This window comes from Scardinius erythrophthalmus, assembly GCF_964197995.2.
Source record: "Scardinius erythrophthalmus genome assembly, chromosome: 17".
Classification (NCBI taxonomy): Eukaryota; Metazoa; Chordata; class Actinopteri; order Cypriniformes; family Leuciscidae; genus Scardinius; species Scardinius erythrophthalmus.
This window is the reverse complement of record NC_138237.1, coordinates 40791988-40810420: the sequence shown is the minus strand read 5'-3', so window position 1 is coordinate 40810420 and position 18433 is coordinate 40791988. Positions and strand designations below refer to the sequence as shown.

General features: G+C 43.6%; 1 protein-coding gene across 2 annotated transcripts in view; it reads right to left on the bottom strand.

Moving 5' to 3' along the window:
- Window positions 1-18433, bottom strand: part of acsl6 (acyl-CoA synthetase long chain family member 6) — a 123300-nt gene that overhangs the window by 37880 nt on the left and 66987 nt on the right. For both annotated transcript variants that reach the window (XM_081391013.1, XM_081391012.1), the window contains exons 2-3: window positions 11559-11779; window positions 4115-4229 (exon numbers count right to left, since the gene is read on the bottom strand). In XM_081391013.1, the coding sequence (XP_081247139.1) occupies window positions 4115-4229; window positions 11559-11762 (319 nt within the window). In that variant the 5' untranslated portion in view covers window positions 11763-11779. The remainder of the gene's footprint in view (window positions 1-4114; window positions 4230-11558; window positions 11780-18433) is intronic.

Sequence of the window (18433 nt, the reverse complement as noted above, 5' to 3'; positions counted from 1 at the left end):
GCCTCATCACACACTGCCAATCCCTCCTCTCCAATCACACACACACTCATCACGTGCCTCATCACACACTGCCAATCCCTCCTCTCCAATCACACACACACTCATCACGTGCCTCATCACACACCGCCAATCCCTCCTCTCCAATCACACACACACTCATCACGTGCCTCATCACACACTGCCAATCCCTCCTCTCCAATCACACACACACTCATCACGTGCCTCATCACACACCGCCAATCCCTCCTCTCCAATCACACACACACTCATCACGTGCCTCATCACACACTGCCAATCCCTCCTCTCCAATCACACACACACTCATCACGTGCCTCATCACACACCGCCAATCCCTCCTCTCCAATCACACACACACTCATCACGTGCCTCATCACACACTGCCAATCCCTCCTCTCCAATCACACACACACTCATCACGTGCCTCATCACACACTGCCAATCCCTCCTCTCCAATCACACACACACTCATCACGTGCCTCATCACACACTGCCAATCCCTCCTCTCCAATCACACACACACTCATCACGTGCCTCATCACACACTGCCAATCCCTCCTCTCCAATCACACACACACTCATCACGTGCCTCATCACACACCGCCAATCCCTCCTCTCCAATCACACACACACTCATCACGTGCCTCATCACACACTGCCAATCCCTCCTCTCCAATCACACACACACTCATCACGTGCCTCATCACACACCGCCAATCCCTCCTCTCCAATCACACACACACTCATCACGTGCCTCATCACACACCGCCAATCCCTCCTCTCCAATCACACACACACTCATCACGTGCCTCATCACACACCGCCAATCCCTCCTCTCCAATCACACACACACTCATCACGTGCCTCATCACACACCGCCAATCCCTCCTCTCCAATCACACACACACTCATCACGTGCCTCATCACACACTGCCAATCCCTCCTCTCCAATCACACACACACTCATCACGTGCCTCATCACACACCGCCAATCCCTCCTCTCCAATCACACACACACTCATCACGTGCCTCATCACACACCGCCAATCCCTCCTCTCCAATCACACACACACTCCTCACGTGCCTCATCACACACCGCCAATCCCTCCTCTCCAATCACACACACACTCATCACGTGCCTCATCACACACCGCCAATCCCTCCTCTCCAATCACACACACACTCATCACGTGCCTCATCACACACTGCCAATCCCTCCTCTCCAATCACACACACACTCATCACGTGCCTCATCACACACCGCCAATCCCTCCTCTCCAATCACACACACACTCCTCACGTGCCTCATCACACACCGCCAATCCCTCCTCTCCAATCACACACACACTCATCACGTGCCTCATCACACACCGCCAATCCCTCCTCTCCAATCACACACACACTCATCACGTGCCTCATCACACACTGCCAATCCCTCCTCTCCAATCACACACACACTCCTCACGTGCCTCATCACACACCGCCAATCCCTCCTCTCCAATCACACACACACTCATCACGTGCCTCATCACACACCGCCAATCCCTCCTCTCCAATCACACACACACTCATCACGTGCCTCATCACACACCGCCAATCCCTCCTCTCCAATCACACACACACTCATCACGTGCCTCATCACACACCGCCAATCCCTCCTCTCCAATCACACACACACTCATCACGTGCCTCATCACACACCGCCAATCCCTCCTCTCCAATCACACACACACTCATCACGTGCCTCATCACACACTGCCAATCCCTCCTCTCCAATCACACACACACTCATCACGTGCCTCATCACACACCGCCAATCCCTCCTCTCCAATCACACACACACTCATCACGTGCCTCATCACACACTGCCAATCCCTCCTCTCCAATCACACACACACTCATCACGTGCCTCATCACACACCGCCAATCCCTCCTCTCCAATCACACACACACTCCTCACGTGCCTCATCACACACTGCCAATCCCTCCTCTCCAATCACACACACACTCATCACGTGCCTCATCACACACTGCCAATCCCTCCTCTCCAATCACACACACACTCATCACGTGCCTCATCACACACTGCCAATCCCTCCTCTCCAATCACACACACACTCCTCACGTGCCTCATCACACACCGCCAATCCCTCCTCTCCAATCACACACACACTCATCACGTGCCTCATCACACACTGCCAATCCCTCCTCTCCAATCACACACACACTCATCACGTGCCTCATCACACACTGCCAATCCCTCCTCTCCAATCACACACACACTCATCACGTGCCTCATCACACACTGCCAATCCCTCCTCTCCAATCACACACACTCCAGTCGGGAACCTGGCGAAGGGCGGCGAGTTAAGGGACGGGGTGGCGTGAGTACTAGGGAGAGGCAGTCGATCCATCACAATATATTTACTGTATAAGCCTTCAACAAGACGAGTTTTTAGTGTGTGATGTTACTGGTGTGACCCGTTCAGATGTGACCACAGATGAGGCACTGTGTGACTGAACATGATTTGCATGAATCAGATTCAGGCTGTGAGGTGGTGAGCCTCTCTGGGCTGAGTGCTTCTGAATCCAGTGACCATGATGTGTGTGTTGAACTGAACTGATTCTCACCCGTGATGTGCAGGTGTGTGTTGAACTGGACTGATTCTCATGATGTGCAGGTGTGTGTTGAACTGAACTGATTCTCACCCGTGATGTGCAGGTGTGTGTTGAACTGAACTGATTCTCACCCGTGATGTGCAGGTGTGTGTTGAACTGAACTGATTCTCACCCGTGATGTGCAGGTGTGTGTTGAACTGGACTGATTCTCATGATGTGCAGGTGTGTGTTGAACTGAACTGATTCTCACCTGTGATGTGCAGGTGTGTGTTGAACTGGACTGATTCTCACCCGTGATGTGCAGGTGTGTGTTGAACTGAACTGATTCTCACCCGTGATGTGCAGGTGTGTGTTGAACTGGACTGATTCTCATGATGTGCAGGTGTGTGTTGAACTGAACTGATTCTCACCTGTGATGTGCAGGTGTGTGTTGAACTGAACTGATTCTCACCCGTGATGTGCAGGTGTGTGTTGAACTGGACTGATTCTCATGATGTGCAGGTGTGTGTTGAACTGGACTGATTCTCATGATGTGCAGGTGTGTGTTGAACACATGAACTGAACTGATTCTCACCCGTGATGTGCAGGTGTGTGTTGAACTGAACTGATTCTCACCCGTGATGTGCAGGTGTGTGTTGAACTGAACTGATTCTCACCCGTGATGTGCAGGTGTGTGTTGAACTGGACTGATTCTCATGATGTGCAGGTGTGTGTTGAACTGAACTGATTCTCACCTGTGATGTGCAGGTGTGTGTTGAACTGAACTGATTCTCGTGATGTGCAGGTGTGTGTTGAACTGAACTGATTCTCGTGATGTGCAGGTGTGTGTTGAACTGAACTGATTCTCATGATGTGCAGGTGTGTGTTGAACTGAACTGATTCTCGTGATGTGCAGGTGTGTGTTGAACTGAACTGATTCTCATGATGTGCAGGTGTGTGTTGAACTGAACTGATTCTCATGATGTGCAGGTGTGTGTTGAACTGAACTGATTCTCGTGATGTGCAGGTGTGTGTTGAACTGAACTGATTCTCATGATGTGCAGGTGTGTGTTGAACTGAACTGATTCTCGTGATGTGCAGGTGTGTGTTGAACTGAACTGATTCTCACCCGTGATGTGCAGGTGTGTGTTGAACTGAACTGATTCTCATGATGTGCAGGTGTGTGTTGAACTGAACTGACTCTCACCTGTGATGTGCAGGTGTGTGTTGAACTGAACTGACTCTCACCCGTGATGTGCAGGTGTGTGTTGAACTGAACTGACTCTCACCCGTGATGTGCAGGTGTGTGTTGAACTGAACTGACTCTCACCCGTGATGTGCAGGTGTGTGTTGAACTGAACTGATTCTCATGATGTGCAGGTGTGTGTTGAACACATGAACTGAACTGATTCTCACCCGTGATGTGCAGGTGTGTGTTGAACTGAACTGATTCTCACCTGTGATGTGCAGGTGTGTGTTGAACTGAACTGATTCTCACCTGTGATGTGCAGGCCTCGCTGGAACACCTCGTACAGGGTCTTGGCGTCCTCATGGTAGTAGGAGAGAAGCTCGGAGCCGCTGCCCATCATGGACCGCCGAGCGCCGTCTCCCATCTGGAACACACAAACGGGACAGAGAGACTGAGAAAGGAGGACATCTGTGCTAAAGCTCATTTCAATAACTGCATGAAAGACGTATTGTTGAATTGTTCGTTTGGTACTTGTTTGCATCTGTGTTTGCATTTATATTTGCATTGGCCTGGTCTCTGTGGGATGAACATGTCCTGTTCGATTCTTTAGTCTGCAGTGTCAAGGGCTTTCAAGAGCTTTATAGGATACTGAAATATTCTTAATATAATAATCATCTCCTGAGCTGAGTATGAACACATATATATGTATATACTAATTGTCCTGGTGTTTCAGGGCGATTCAAGCGGCCACCTGTCTCACATCTTTTGCTTTTATGCAAAGCAGTGAGCAAAATGCAGGTCTGAGGCAGATTTGAACACACAGGATTCAGCAGAAAACTGATCCTCACAGGACAACAACAAACAAGTTCTTTTGGTTTGATCATTTATCATCCAGGTGAAAAAAGAATAATGACGTTGCTTAATAAACACTAATGCAAACTCTTCTCCTCCAGTCATGAGTCCCAGGAGGTTTCTAACCCTGACCCTAACACTAGTGAAGGAGGAACCCGTGAGGAGCACATAATGATGCTCACTAACTAGTGCTAGTCATGTAGTGCTCAAGTGTCAAAGGCCACATCTGAAGGCCCGTCAAGATCTCAAGCTTGATTTAAACAATAACTAATAAAGATGACAAAAACACACAGCAAAATTATTAAAACAAAAACAAAACCTAATTAAAAAAAATCTATATATATATATATTTTTTAAACTAGAATAGCATCTCAATCATACTAAAATAATTGGAGAAAGAAAGAAAGAAGGAAGAAAGAAAGAAAGAAAGGAAGAAAGAAAGAAAGAAAGAAAGAAAGAAAGAAAGAAAGAAAGAAAGAAAGAAAGAAAGAAAGAAAGAAAGAAAGAAAGAAAGAAAGAAAGAAAGAAAGAAAGAAAGAAAGAAAGAAAGAAAGAAAGAAAGAAAGAAAGAAAGAAAGAAAGAAAGAAAGAAAGAAAGAAAGAAAGAAAGAAAGAAAGAAAGAAAGAAAGAAAGAAAGAAAGAAAGAAAGAAAGAAAGAAAGAAAGAAAGAAAGAAAGAAAGGTAAATTCATTAATAATAAGAAATGTAAACCATGAAGAGCTTTCAGTTAATGGGATTTTATAACTTAATCATTTCAATTATTTGAATGAATGAATGAATGAAAAATGTATTGAACAACAACAACAATCAACACAAAGTGTTCAAAAGGATAGAAAAAAACACAAAAAGCCCAAAGGCTTGTTTCCATTGTGGTCCTTATGATGGAAGACAAGTGACAGTACATAAACTAACAACATTGAAAACAAAGAAAAAGGGAAGCATACCAATAAATCAAAAAAAAAAAAAAAAAAAAAAAAAATATATATATATATATATATATATATATATATATATATATATATATATATATAGGACTAAATTCCCAGATAGACAAACAGACACACAAGCAAATAATACAGTATTCCTACTACTTCAAAGATTTCTATTTCTATTTCCTTTCTTCTTTTTTTCCTTTATAAGTTTAATAACCAGTTTTTTTTGAAGATTTAAAATGATAATATGAAGAGCTCAACAGTTTAATGTTTAAAGGCAAACTATTCCACAAGACAGCTGCAGAGTATAGGAAAGAGTACTTTCCCACACAGCTCCTAAAGCGGCAGGGCCTGTAATCTGTGGAACTCCCCCGGGTACAGTACTTGTGCGTATCACTAATTTTTGAAAAGTAATCACATAAATACTTGGGTGCCAGATTATTTCTTATTTTATAAACTAAACACAGTTTAAGTTGAGAAACCCTCTCCTCCACTCTGAGCCACCCAAGACTGGAGAAATGGTACGCAAGAAGATGAGTTCTAGGATGTAATTTAAGAATCACTCTGGTTAGTTTATTTTGACAGATCTGTAGCTTGTCTTTAAGACCTTTAGTAATGCCTGTGTACCAAGATATACAGGCATAGTCAAGATGACATTGAACAAGCGCATCTGCCAGGATTTTTAAGGTTTTGCTATCTAAAAGGCTGGATATTCTTGCTAGGAATTTAGTCCTTTGGCTTGCCTTTGAGATGATTTTTCGAGCCATAAGCTCCCCTGATAATTTATTATCTAATATACAGCCCAAGTAAGTAACTGATTCCTTGGCTGTAATTTCAACATTACCCACGACTACCCTAAACCCCATAGCCTTTTTCAGTTTATCTCTGGACCCAAAAAGAATTGACTCTGTTTTACCAAGGTGGAGAGACAGCTTGTTGTCTGTTAGCCAAACACTGAGGTTAAGGAGTTCTGAACTAAGCAGACTTTCCACCTCTGATTTGTCTTTATGAGAGACTAGAATAGCTGAGTCATCTGCAAATAAAAACAAATTACCGTCTATAGCTGACGACATATCATTAACATATAATAAAAAAAGAGAGGACCCAAAATACTCCCCTGGGGAACTCCACAAGTTAATTTAAGTGGTGATGACAAGGTCCCTTCCACATCTACCACCTGTTCTCTACCCATCAGGTATGACCTCACCCACTGAAGAGATGCTGGAGAAAATCCTAGGGCTTTTAGTTTGTTCAAAAGGACATCATACTGAACCGTATCAAAGGCCTTTTGAAGGTCTATTAACACCATGCCACAATATTTCCCCTTCTCTACCTCTTTCCTAATAAAGTCTGTAAGATAAAGCAGGCAGGTATCAGTGGAATGGGCCTTTCTAAAACCTGATTCCAAGTCAAATAAAAGATTATGTTCTGCTAAATAACTGTCTATTTGCTCATAAATTATACTTTCCACAATTTTTTATATTGAACACAAGATAGATACAGGGCGAAAATTTCCAGCTTACTTGCAATTGTTGTGAAGAAACTATTAAAAGTATCTGCCACCACTTTTTTATCATACAATATGGACCCATTAATATCCAGGCCTATTTTACCTTGTTTTTGCTTAGGGTTCTCTTTTGTCCCCAAAGGCTTAAAGGGTTAGTTCACCCAAAAATGAAAATTCTGTCAGTAATTACTCACCCTCATGTTGTTCCAACCATGTAAGTCTTTCGTTCATCTTCGGAACACAAATTAAGATATTTTTGATGAAATCTGACAGAATTTTGACTCTTCCATAGGCTTCCAGAGTGATCGAAACTCTCTCTGGGCCTCGTAGTGTTTTTGCGTAGCGCGTCTGTGTTGCACGTCATCACGAATCACACACATGACCTGCTTCGGCCAATTGTGAGCCTACGTGGTGACGTGCAACACAGACGCGCTACGCAAAAACACTACGAGGCCCAGAGAGAAGGAATTTAATAGTGGAATAAAGTCGGTATTTTTGTTTGTTTTTGCGCACAAAAAGTATTCTCGTCGCTTGATATACTTAAGATTGAGCCACTGGAGTCACTTGGACTATTTTAACGATGTTTTTAATAACTATTCTGGGTCGGCGAGTTTCGGTCACTCTGGAAGCCTATGGAAGAGTCAGAATTCTGTCAGATTTCATCAAAAATATCTTAATTTGTCTTCCGAAGATGAACGAAAGACTTACATGGTTGGAACAACATGAGGGTGAGTAATTACTGACAGAATTTTCATTTTTGGGTGAACTAACCCTTTAAGAGTTTCCCACAATTTCTTGGGATCCCTTTTATGCTCCTCAATTTTAGACATAAAAAAATCCTTTTTCGCCTCATCCACCATTCGCTGAACCTTATTTCTAATTACTTTATATTCCTTAAATAAAACAGGCAGTTTGGTTCTTTTAAACTCACTTAAAATTTTATCCCTCAGGTAAATGGTGTCCAAGATATCATTATTTATCCAAGGCTGTGATCTTTGTTTAATCCTGGTCTCTTTTAATGGGGCTATCTTGTCAAGAATTTCCAAGAAAATAGATTGAAAGCAATCCCATGCTGTATCAACATCACATATGTTGGTAATTTCCATCCAGTTGATACTATTTAGTATAACCTGAAAATGTTTAACAGTATACCCTTTTAAACTTCTGCTCTTCACAGATTTGTGACATTTAATCTGAGCCCTCTTAACTTTCCTAGTACAGTAGGTTAAAAAATGTATCATTATTTTACTGATTTATTTGTTAATATGTTAATATTTATATTGAATAGTACATGTAAGTACTCAGTAATATTAATTAACTTCATGTACTATAGGTTTAGGGTTAGTTGCATGTAATTATGCATAATTTACAGTTACTACTGTATTTCACGTAACGTGTAACAAGGACACTGTAAAATAAAGTGTTACCATAAATTATATTCACAATAAAATACATAAACTTTATATTTTCAAGAACTTGATTATTTTCTAGGTCTATAAATCACCCTTTCCAGAATATCCAGTTTGTCCAAGATAAAGAAAACCAGGATCTTCAAAAATAATGGCAGTGGCTGAGGGAACAAAGGAAATACAGATTTTATTTGTTTATGTATTATGTAGGAGATCAGGAGGTGTGTTGGGTCCTGTATAGGAGATCTGGAGGTGTGTTGGGGTCCTGTATAGGAGATCTGGAGGTGTGTTGGGGTCCTTTATAGGGGATCAGGAGGTGTGTTTGGGTCCTGTATAGGAGATCTGGAGGTGTGTTGGGGTCCTTTATAGGGGATCAGGAGGTGTGTTGGGGTCCTGTATAGGGGATCTGGAGGTGTGTTGGGGTCCTGTATAGGGGATCAGGAGGTGTGTTTGGGTCCTGTATAGGAGATCTGGAGGTGTGTTGGGGTCCTGTATAGGAGATCTGGAGGTGTGTTGGGGTCCTGTATAGGGGATCAGGAGGTGTGTTTGGGTCCTGTATAGGAGATCTGGAGGTGTGTTGGGGTCCTGTATAGGGGATCAGGAGGTGTGTTGGGGTCCTTTATAGGGGATCAGGAGGTGTGTTGGGGTCCTTTATAGGGGATCAGGAGGTGTGTTGGGGTCCTGTATAGGGGATCTGGAGGTGTGTTTGGGTCCTTTATAGGGGATCAGGAGGTGTGTTGGGGTCCTTTATAGGGGATCAGGAGGTGTGTTGGGGTCCTGTATAGGGGATCTGGAGGTGTGTTGGGGTCCTGTATAGGGGATCAGGAGGTGTGTTGGGGTCCTTTATAGGGGATCAGGAGGTGTGTTGGGGTCCTTTATAAGGGATCAGGAGGTGTGTTTGGGTCCTGTATAGGAGATCTGGAGGTGTGTTGGGGTCCTGTATAGGAGATCTGGAGGTGTGTTGGGGTCCTGTATAGGGGATCAGGAGGTGTGTTGGGGTCCTTTATAAGGGATCAGGAGGTGTGTTTGGGTCCTGTATAGGAGATCTGGAGGTGTGTTGGGGTCCTGTATAGGAGATCTGGAGGTGTGTTGGGTCCTGTATAGGGGATCAGGAGGTGTGTTGGGGTCCTGTATAGGAGATCTGGAGGTGTGTTTGGGTCCTGTATAGGGGATCAGGAGGTGTGTTTGGGTCCTGTATAGGGGATCAGGAGGTGTGTTTGGGTCCTGTATAGGAGATCAGGAGGTGTGTTTGGGTCCTGTATAGGAGATCAGGAGGTGTGTTTGGGTCCTGTATAGGGGATCAGGAGGTGTGTTTGGGTCCTGTATAGGGGATCAGGAGGTGTGTTTGGGTCCTGTATAGGGGATCAAGAGGTGTGTTGGGTCCTGTATAGGAGATCAGGAGGTGTGTTTGGGTCCTGTATAGGGGATCAGGAGGTGTGTTGGGTCCTGTATAGGAGATCAGGAGGTGTGTTTGGGTCCTGTATAGGGGATCAGGAGGTGTGTTTGGGTCCTGTATAGGGGATCAGGAGGTGTGTTTGGGTCCTGTATAGGAGATCTGGAGGTGTGTTGGGGTCCTGTATAGGAGATCTGGAGGTGTGTTGGGGTCCTGTATAGGAGATCTGGAGGTGTGTTGGGGTCCTGTATAGGGGATCAGGAGGTGTGTTTGGGTCCTGTATAGAAGAACAGGAGGTGTGTTTGGGTCCTGTATAGGGGATCTGGAGGTGTGTTGGGGTCCTGTATAGGGGATCAGGAGGTGTGTTGGGTCCTGTATAGGGGATCAGAAGGTGTGTTTGGGTCCTGTATAGGAGATCAGGAGGTGTGTTTGGGTCCTGTATAGGAGATCAGGAGGTGTGTTTGGGTCCTGTATAGGGGATCAGGAGGTGTATAGGGGATCAGGAGGTGTGTTGGGTCCTGTATAGGGGATCAGGAGGTGTGTTGGGTCCTGTATAGGGGATCAGGAGGTGTGTTGGTTCCTGTATAGGGGATCAGGAGGTGTATAGGGGATCAGGAGGTGTGTTGGGTCCTGTATAGGGGATCAGGAGGTGTATAGGGGATCAGGAGGTGTGTTGGGTCCTGTATAGGAGATCAGGAGGTGTGTTTGGGTCCTGTATAGGGGATCAGGAGGTCTGTTTGGGTCCTGTATAGGAGATCAGGAGGTGTGTTGGGTCCTGTATAGGGGATCAGGAGGTGTGTTTGGGTCCTGTATAGGGGATCAGGAGGTGTGTTTGGGTCCTTTATAGGGGATCAGGAGGTGTGTTGGGTCCTGTATAGGGGATCAGGAGGTGTATAGGGGATCAGGAGGTGTGTTGGGTCCTGTATAGGGGATCAGGAGGTGTATAGGGGATCAGGAGGTGTGTTGGGTCCTGTATAGGGGATCAGGAGGTGTATAGGGGATCAGGAGGTGTGTTGGGGTCCTGTATAGGGGATCAGGAGGTGTGTTGGGTCCTGTATAGGGGATCAGGAGGTGTGTTTGGGTCCTGTATAGGGGATCAGGAGGTGTATAGGGGATCAGGAGGTGTGTTTGGGTCCTGTATAGGGGATCAGGAGGTGTATAGGGGATCAGGAGGTGTGTTTGGGTCCTGTATAGGGGATCAGGAGGTGTATAGGGGATCAGGAGGTGTGTTTGGGTCCTGTATATGAGAACAGGAGGTGTGTTTGAGGTGTGTTTGGGTCCTGTATATGAGAACAGGAGGTGTGTTTGGGTCCTGTATATGAGAACAGGAGGTGTGTTTGGGTCCTGTATATGAGAACAGGAGGTGTGTTTGGGTCCTGTATATGAGAACAGGAGGTGTGTTTGAGGTGTGTTTGGGTCCTGTATTGGAGAACAGGAGGTGTGTTTGAGGTGTGTTTGGGTCCTGTATAGAGGATCAGGAGGTGTGTTTGGGTCCTGTATAGGAGAACAGTTGGTGTTTTTGGGTCCTGTATAGGAGATCAGGAGGTGTGTTTGGGTCCAGTATAGGGGATCAGGAGGTGTGTTTGGGTCCTGTTTAGGAGATCAGGAGGTGTGTTTGGGTCCTGTATAGGTGGTCAGGAGGTGTTTTGGGTCCTGTACCTGCTCTTCTCTGGACTGGTGCTGGAGGTCACAGGGTGGGACGATGGCTCGCGGGCGCTGGGAGATCCAGTAGGCCAGAACCGCAGTGAGCGCACCCAGACCCAGCAGAGTCGATGTGGGCAGAGAGCGGATGAACTCACCAAGATCCTCCAGCTCGGGCAGATGAAGACCCAGCAGAAGATCCCGAGACTGCATCTTCTCCATCAGAGTGGAGCTGAGCTCTGATACACACACACACAAACACAAACACACACACACACACACACACACACACACACACACACACACACACACACACACACTACATGAACACAAGCTGATGTAAAGATAACACAAAGTCACAGTGACAAATCAGTTTGTCTAGACCTCAACAGAGTTCGGCCTTCTTCTGATGGCTTACATATTAACATGCTATCTGACTATAATTTAAAAACACAACTGAACAACTCTGGAAATCAACAGAGCCTGTGCTCACTAAGGTCCTCTTTATTGAGAGTCTTTCCAACGGTGCATCTGAACTCTGTGATCCTCAAAAGCCAACAAAACCTCGAGACCTTTCGCTTTGATTCTTCTGCAATTCTGTGAACATTAATTAATCCTGTAAGTTACTCTAGTCTGATTATGAGTATTTTAAAAGGTAATATAGTGTAATTACAATAATTTAATTTTTGGAATCTGACTGCATGATCCAGCTGTAATCAGTCACTGCCTTCAATCAGTTCAATCGGATCAATATTAACTGTCTGTCTCTGCCAACACTTTATTTTGATGCTCCACAACTTTGTAACTTTCGTAACTTTGATTCTTATTAACTTATTCTACTAATCCAAACCCTGATCTACCAGTCTACTGATCCTCTAATGAGAGTTAGTGGTCATTGCACAGTTATAGTGAGTGAAACGCCTGCCGATGGCCATGGAGCTGAAGCGTAATCCTTTCTTTGCTCTGTGAACAGTCTGACAGTCGTGTTAGTGACAAGTTACGGTAATGAACTCATGAGCACACATGTGTGGCTGATCCTGCAGTTGGGCTTTATTTGTTGATCTCATTCATGAACTCTTCAAAAAATGGAAGTTGAACAACAGGAATTAGATTTCTTTAGCTGTTTGCCCTGTGGCAATCTCTCGTGCAAAATGAATATACCACATAAACATCATATAAAATCAGAGAGGCATCAGCGCAGTATCGAGAGCGAAACTAATAACTAATAACTCACCGGTGCGAGGAGCAGAAGTGTCTGAACCGTGGAGCAGCGAATGTGGGATATTGACGCATCTGATGTTTAAAGTTCAAGGTCTCAGCTCTCGTCCTGGTCAATTTAAAAAGACAGCTAACTGAGAGATGTTGTAAAACACAATGAAAGGATCTGAATGTGCTGTTAATGTCACAGAACTCAATGAGTGCAGATCTGGAGCGAGTGCTTTACTGAAGAATACTCACTCTGCTAGTAACATATTGGAAGTTGTGCTGGGCTTTACACGACAACACTGTTGTCGTATAAATGAACGGCCGGAACACATTAAAAGTTTTCTGTTTTCAGTTGTCGTAAACGGCCCCTAAATTACTAAATAATGATTTAAGATTTACTAAATTTGTGTCAGCAGTGTGTGTACACAACCCTCCTATAATGATAAAAATCCACCCACTCCTATTTTTTAATCCCCATAAATCATAAGCAGTGTCTCAGAATAAGCCGTGTGCAGATTATTTTGCACACAGCGCAATTGACTTTGTACACCGACGCATGTATCATTCTTATTTTGCACCTGACGCACAGCGGACTTTCCCCTCCACAGACGCACGTAGGTAAATTAAGAAATGAACTTGCGCTCCCGGGGGCGGTTCAGCGAAAAGAGGAGGTGTGTTCCGGCGCAAACGTTCCCTGGTGCTATTTTGCAGTTTCAGAAAACAATTCCTCCACTGACCAGGAGAAACCTTGTCTAAAGTCAGTGGCGTGTTATTCAGAGGCTATTTTAAGGCTGCATGCTTGGCCATAATGTAGCGTGTGCACAACACACACACACTTTGCTTCTCTCATCTATCACAGACGCAGCAGTTGCCATTTTTGCAAACCATACATAATTACAAGGAAAAATATTACCACACGAGGGAAATCATTGTGGTGTCCATGAAGACGTGAAATAAAAGGCATAAATCTAGCTTACACATTTACCCAAATTATCATACGCCTGTTTAACCGAAGCTAATCTGGGTGTGTTTCTCCATCCCCAATGTCACTTCTCTGTGTGTTACGGCCCTGACGAGAACGTCGGTCTCCTCGGCTGTGAACCGCTCCTGGCGTGCGTCTGGCAGATCCGCCGTTATAATAGCAATCCGCCATGGAACAAGCGCGTCTGCTCTTAAAGGGAATGTGAGATGTCGCTCTGATTGGTTTATTTCACGTTACGCCCAAACCACACCTATGAGTAATGAAGCGACTTCAGACCAACACATTTTAGATTTGCGTCGGGTGCAAGAGTCATTTATCCCGCCGGTATAATAGCAACAGCGCCCGAGATCCGCCCAGAAAGTTACTAGCGTTTCGCGTTTGATACTTATGACGTCACATATGCTTAGACCCTGCCCATAACTGCTGATGGACATCACCATATTTTTCAATGATTCTCAAACGAATCGATGGATGAATCAGTCTCTTGAAATCCCTCCTTTCTGAGAGATACTCTGCTCTGATTGGCCAGACAGCTCAGTCTGTTGTGGTCTAAGTCAGAAGCTATATGAACTTCAGCTCCAGAGGAGAGTCCGATAATGAAACATTGGAAGAACTAGCTATTCAACCTGAACCTCTATCACAAGGACGACTCGAGCAGGACTCAGTGATATGCTACTCAGTTTGAGGAACATTATGAGATGTTGCAACTGTAATTCCTCACCATCAGCATTAACAAGAGTATGTCCATCAACAAACCCATGTGGATATTTCTTATTTATTGGAGTAAACATGCAGGAACTGTAACGGTGCATCTGCTAGCTGAGCACTAGCGTGAATGACTGATGTAACAAACGTTGTAAAAACATCCTTTATCTTTACTAGTGAGAAGTAGTGAGAAGGACAGACGATCTGCACTTATAGACACAGTTTTAGGTGATAGTGATCGACCACAGCTGATTAGCAGAAGTATTTCATTTAGACAGTAACAACGTGAGTTAGCCGGAGACCTACACAATATAAAACACAAAACTATTTGAACTCCCAGTAGAAAATACACACATCAATAATCATTTATACTTACAGGTTGTAATTCTGAGGAGCAAGTTGGTCCAAATAAACTGAGTACTGACCCGTCTTTCTAGAGCAAAAAATGTGAAGATTGCGCGTATTGCGAATCTTGCATAGAACTCGGAGATTTGAGAAACAGTCGTCAGTAAAATGACGTTTCAGGGCTGATAATGTACAATATAGGCGGTATTATGCAAATGTGTCTTCTAGTGATGTAGAACCATAACGCATCGGGAGGCAAGAGTCGATTCTTTTTTTTTGGGAGACAATAACTTTATTTATTGTGCACTTTTGACTTTACAACTTTGCAGAACGTTTACGTTCACAAACAGCAATAATACACACTGCATATGAAAGGGAATATTCGAAAAACCATGATAGGGGAACTTTAAAACACATGCAGATAAACTTTCATGATGAAGAAGAACTGCAATGTCACGTGATCTGGGCACGAGCTGTACAGGCTCCGCCCTCCTTCCAGAAGCAGCAGCTCATTTGCATTTAAAGATACATGCCCAAAAACAGCATGTTTTTCCTTCCACTTAAAAATGGCCATTTACAACATTATATAATAACTGATCTGTGGGGTATTTTAAGCTGAAACTTCACACACACATTCTGGGGACACCTGAGACTTACATTACATCTTGTAAAAAGGGGCATAATAGGTGCCCTTTTATTTCATTAATTCTATATTATCTGAATACTATAGAATTTGAAGTACACTACAAGTGCACATTTAAAACACACTCAAGGGCACTTCTTTTCCTCACGGCAGCAACAACAAGATAATTGTACCGTTTGCATTAATATTTGGTAAAATACTGGATTATATATATATATATATATATATATATATATATATATATATATATATATATATATATATATATATACAGTATATATATATATATTACAGTTGTACTAAGACTGAACTATTTTACTTTTCAGTAATGTTTGAAGTATCAGTTTATTTATCATTTTTAGCGCTTCATTCAACATTAATTTCTCATTTGTTCAGGAATCTTAGCAGACATTGAGCATGATTGAGAAACTGGAACAGACTTCATCTGAAAACAACATAACAAACATCTGAACGTGAAGAGAAAGGATGAAACTATCTGGACTGTTATTTGGAGACTGGGACTAATGCATATGCTTGGTCAATAATGCATATTGATCTTATGGTTGTTTATGGCAACACAACTGCTGAATTGTCTTTTGTAAGTATTGATTGTTTGTGAAGTCTATTTACTTGAAGCATTCTTCCTGTCCAGACTGCATGTTTAACAGTTTTTCTGTGCACTCATAATTAACTCTGTATGAGAAACAAACCACTGTAATGCTGTAATTATTACTTATAATAACCTGCAAAAGTAGAGAGTTTGATGTCTAGAAGCACAGATCTCTTGATCGTCACACATCTTTAGACGTGGCTCTCTGACTAAAGTCTCTCGGGAAACGACAGATAATCTGATGCAACTCTGCATCATTTTCCAGGCGTCCCCGATGCACGAGCTTTCATTTATACGCCGTAGATTATCAAGGGATTATCGCCACTAAATACAGGCCGTGTGCAGGATATGAAATATAATATATTCTCATTCTGAACACTGCTAAAAGATCAGTAGTTCATAAACAAACTTTTGAAAACATATGGTTTTGTGACATTTCCAATCCGATGATCGTTCCTCATTATATAATGTAACATTTGTTTTAAAGTCTGTGTGTGACATCAGTCCACGTCACTCCGACCAGAACGCATGAACCCCGGAAACGGCGTAGTGTCATCTAACAGATTAAACAGAGCAGTGTGTAAAGCTGTCCTTCATCATCATCATCATCATCATCATCATCGTCATGGACGAGACACTACACACTGTCCAACCCAGCGACAGCATCCATCTCTAATATCTGGATAATAACTGAAGCTGAATATCTGTCAGAAGCTCAGGCGAAGCACTTCCACTCGTCTTTATATTCATAACACTTTCAAAAAGTTCACTTTATAATTCTGTCAAATTGGAATGTTTGGTCCCACTTTATATTAGATGTCTTTAACGGCTGGGTTTGTCCATATTTGACCCAAATTTGGGTTGAAACAACCCAGCATTTTTAGAGTGCACAGGTCATTATGAAATTCCATATAAAGATGTGCTGAAGTATTTAAATGGGTCACAAAAGCAACATTAATGCATTTTAATTTACTTGCAACTAACATGGAATAAAGTGTCCAAAAACATTCCATTAATTTCACACTGAAGTATCTTCTTTTAAAGTATGTTCTCTCTTTAAAGTAAGCTAAAGTGAGGTTATGAATCCTACAGCAGAGAGGCTACAAGAAAGATTACTATCATCCTTTCTACACTGGAGCTGAAACATCCACGTTGTGTTGAATAATAATATCTAGTCCTCCACAACATCCCCTGAACTACCGCTCCCCAAACACAGCAGTTCATCAGATCAGGACATGTTTCTGTCCTCTGATTTCTAGACCACCGTCTCCATATGTGTCCATTCACAGCCTTTATAGCCTGTGGAGGGCGATGATTGGCTGCTGTCCAGCCTGAGGGCGGGGTCTGAAGAGTAAGCTCCGCCCCCATCCCTATCACAGGAGATTATGGGCTATTAGTGCACTAACAGATGGACACGAGTGACCCTTGCTTTACACGGCTATTTAGAGTCTGTCCACTTTTCCCTGGCCTGGAGTTCCTGATGTCACTTCCTGTCGTGTGTGTGAGTCTCTGCACTGATGAAGTGCTCACCGGCATCTGTTACCCTAGAGAGCTGTTCATACCTGAGGCATCCCATTATAATGAGTGCGTGTGTGTGTGTGTGTGTGTGTGTGTGTGCGTGTAGGCTGGTATTAGTCTACCTGTGATTAGCTCCCGCGCCCACACACACACACACACACACACACACACACAGGCAGGGAAAGCGAAACGCATCAGTCTGCTGTGAGCCTCTGTGGCCACCGTATCACACCACCCTCAGCAGATGCATGTCTCTTGCCCCTCCCTCTCCCTCTCCCTCTCTCTCCTCCTCCATCTACCCTTGACTACATGATACGCAGGCTTAGCTTACAGCTCACACACACACTGACTGACGTATAAATAACACATTCACACTCACAGATACATGTTTAGAGCAAACGCAGGGAATCACAGCTATATCATCTATATCATCTCTATCATCTCTATCATCATATCATCTCTATAATCTATAAGTACACTGTCAGAACATGTTAAAGCACAGCTGTTCTGCACTGTGGAGAGATGAGTCTTGCTGTAACCTCAGGTTGATTCTACTTGAACAAAGATGAAACACATTATGAAGTCACAGCGCAGTTTAAAACACAAATAATATTCAGAAATACTGCATTATTGATTTGACTGCAAGGAAACTCTCAGACGAGAACAAAAGTTGAACATGCTGAATCTGAAGCAACACTGTAAAAGAGTCTCATTCATGTGAACTGACTGTCTTTAAACATCGGCAGTTTAGTTCAGTGAAGCAGGTCCACATATCATTTATATTTCAGACTCCAGTGACCAGTGCTGTATGAGGCTCTACCGACGTGAGAAACACACAGATCATAACCGACACAAGACCAGTGGCTCCAGCATCACACATGACC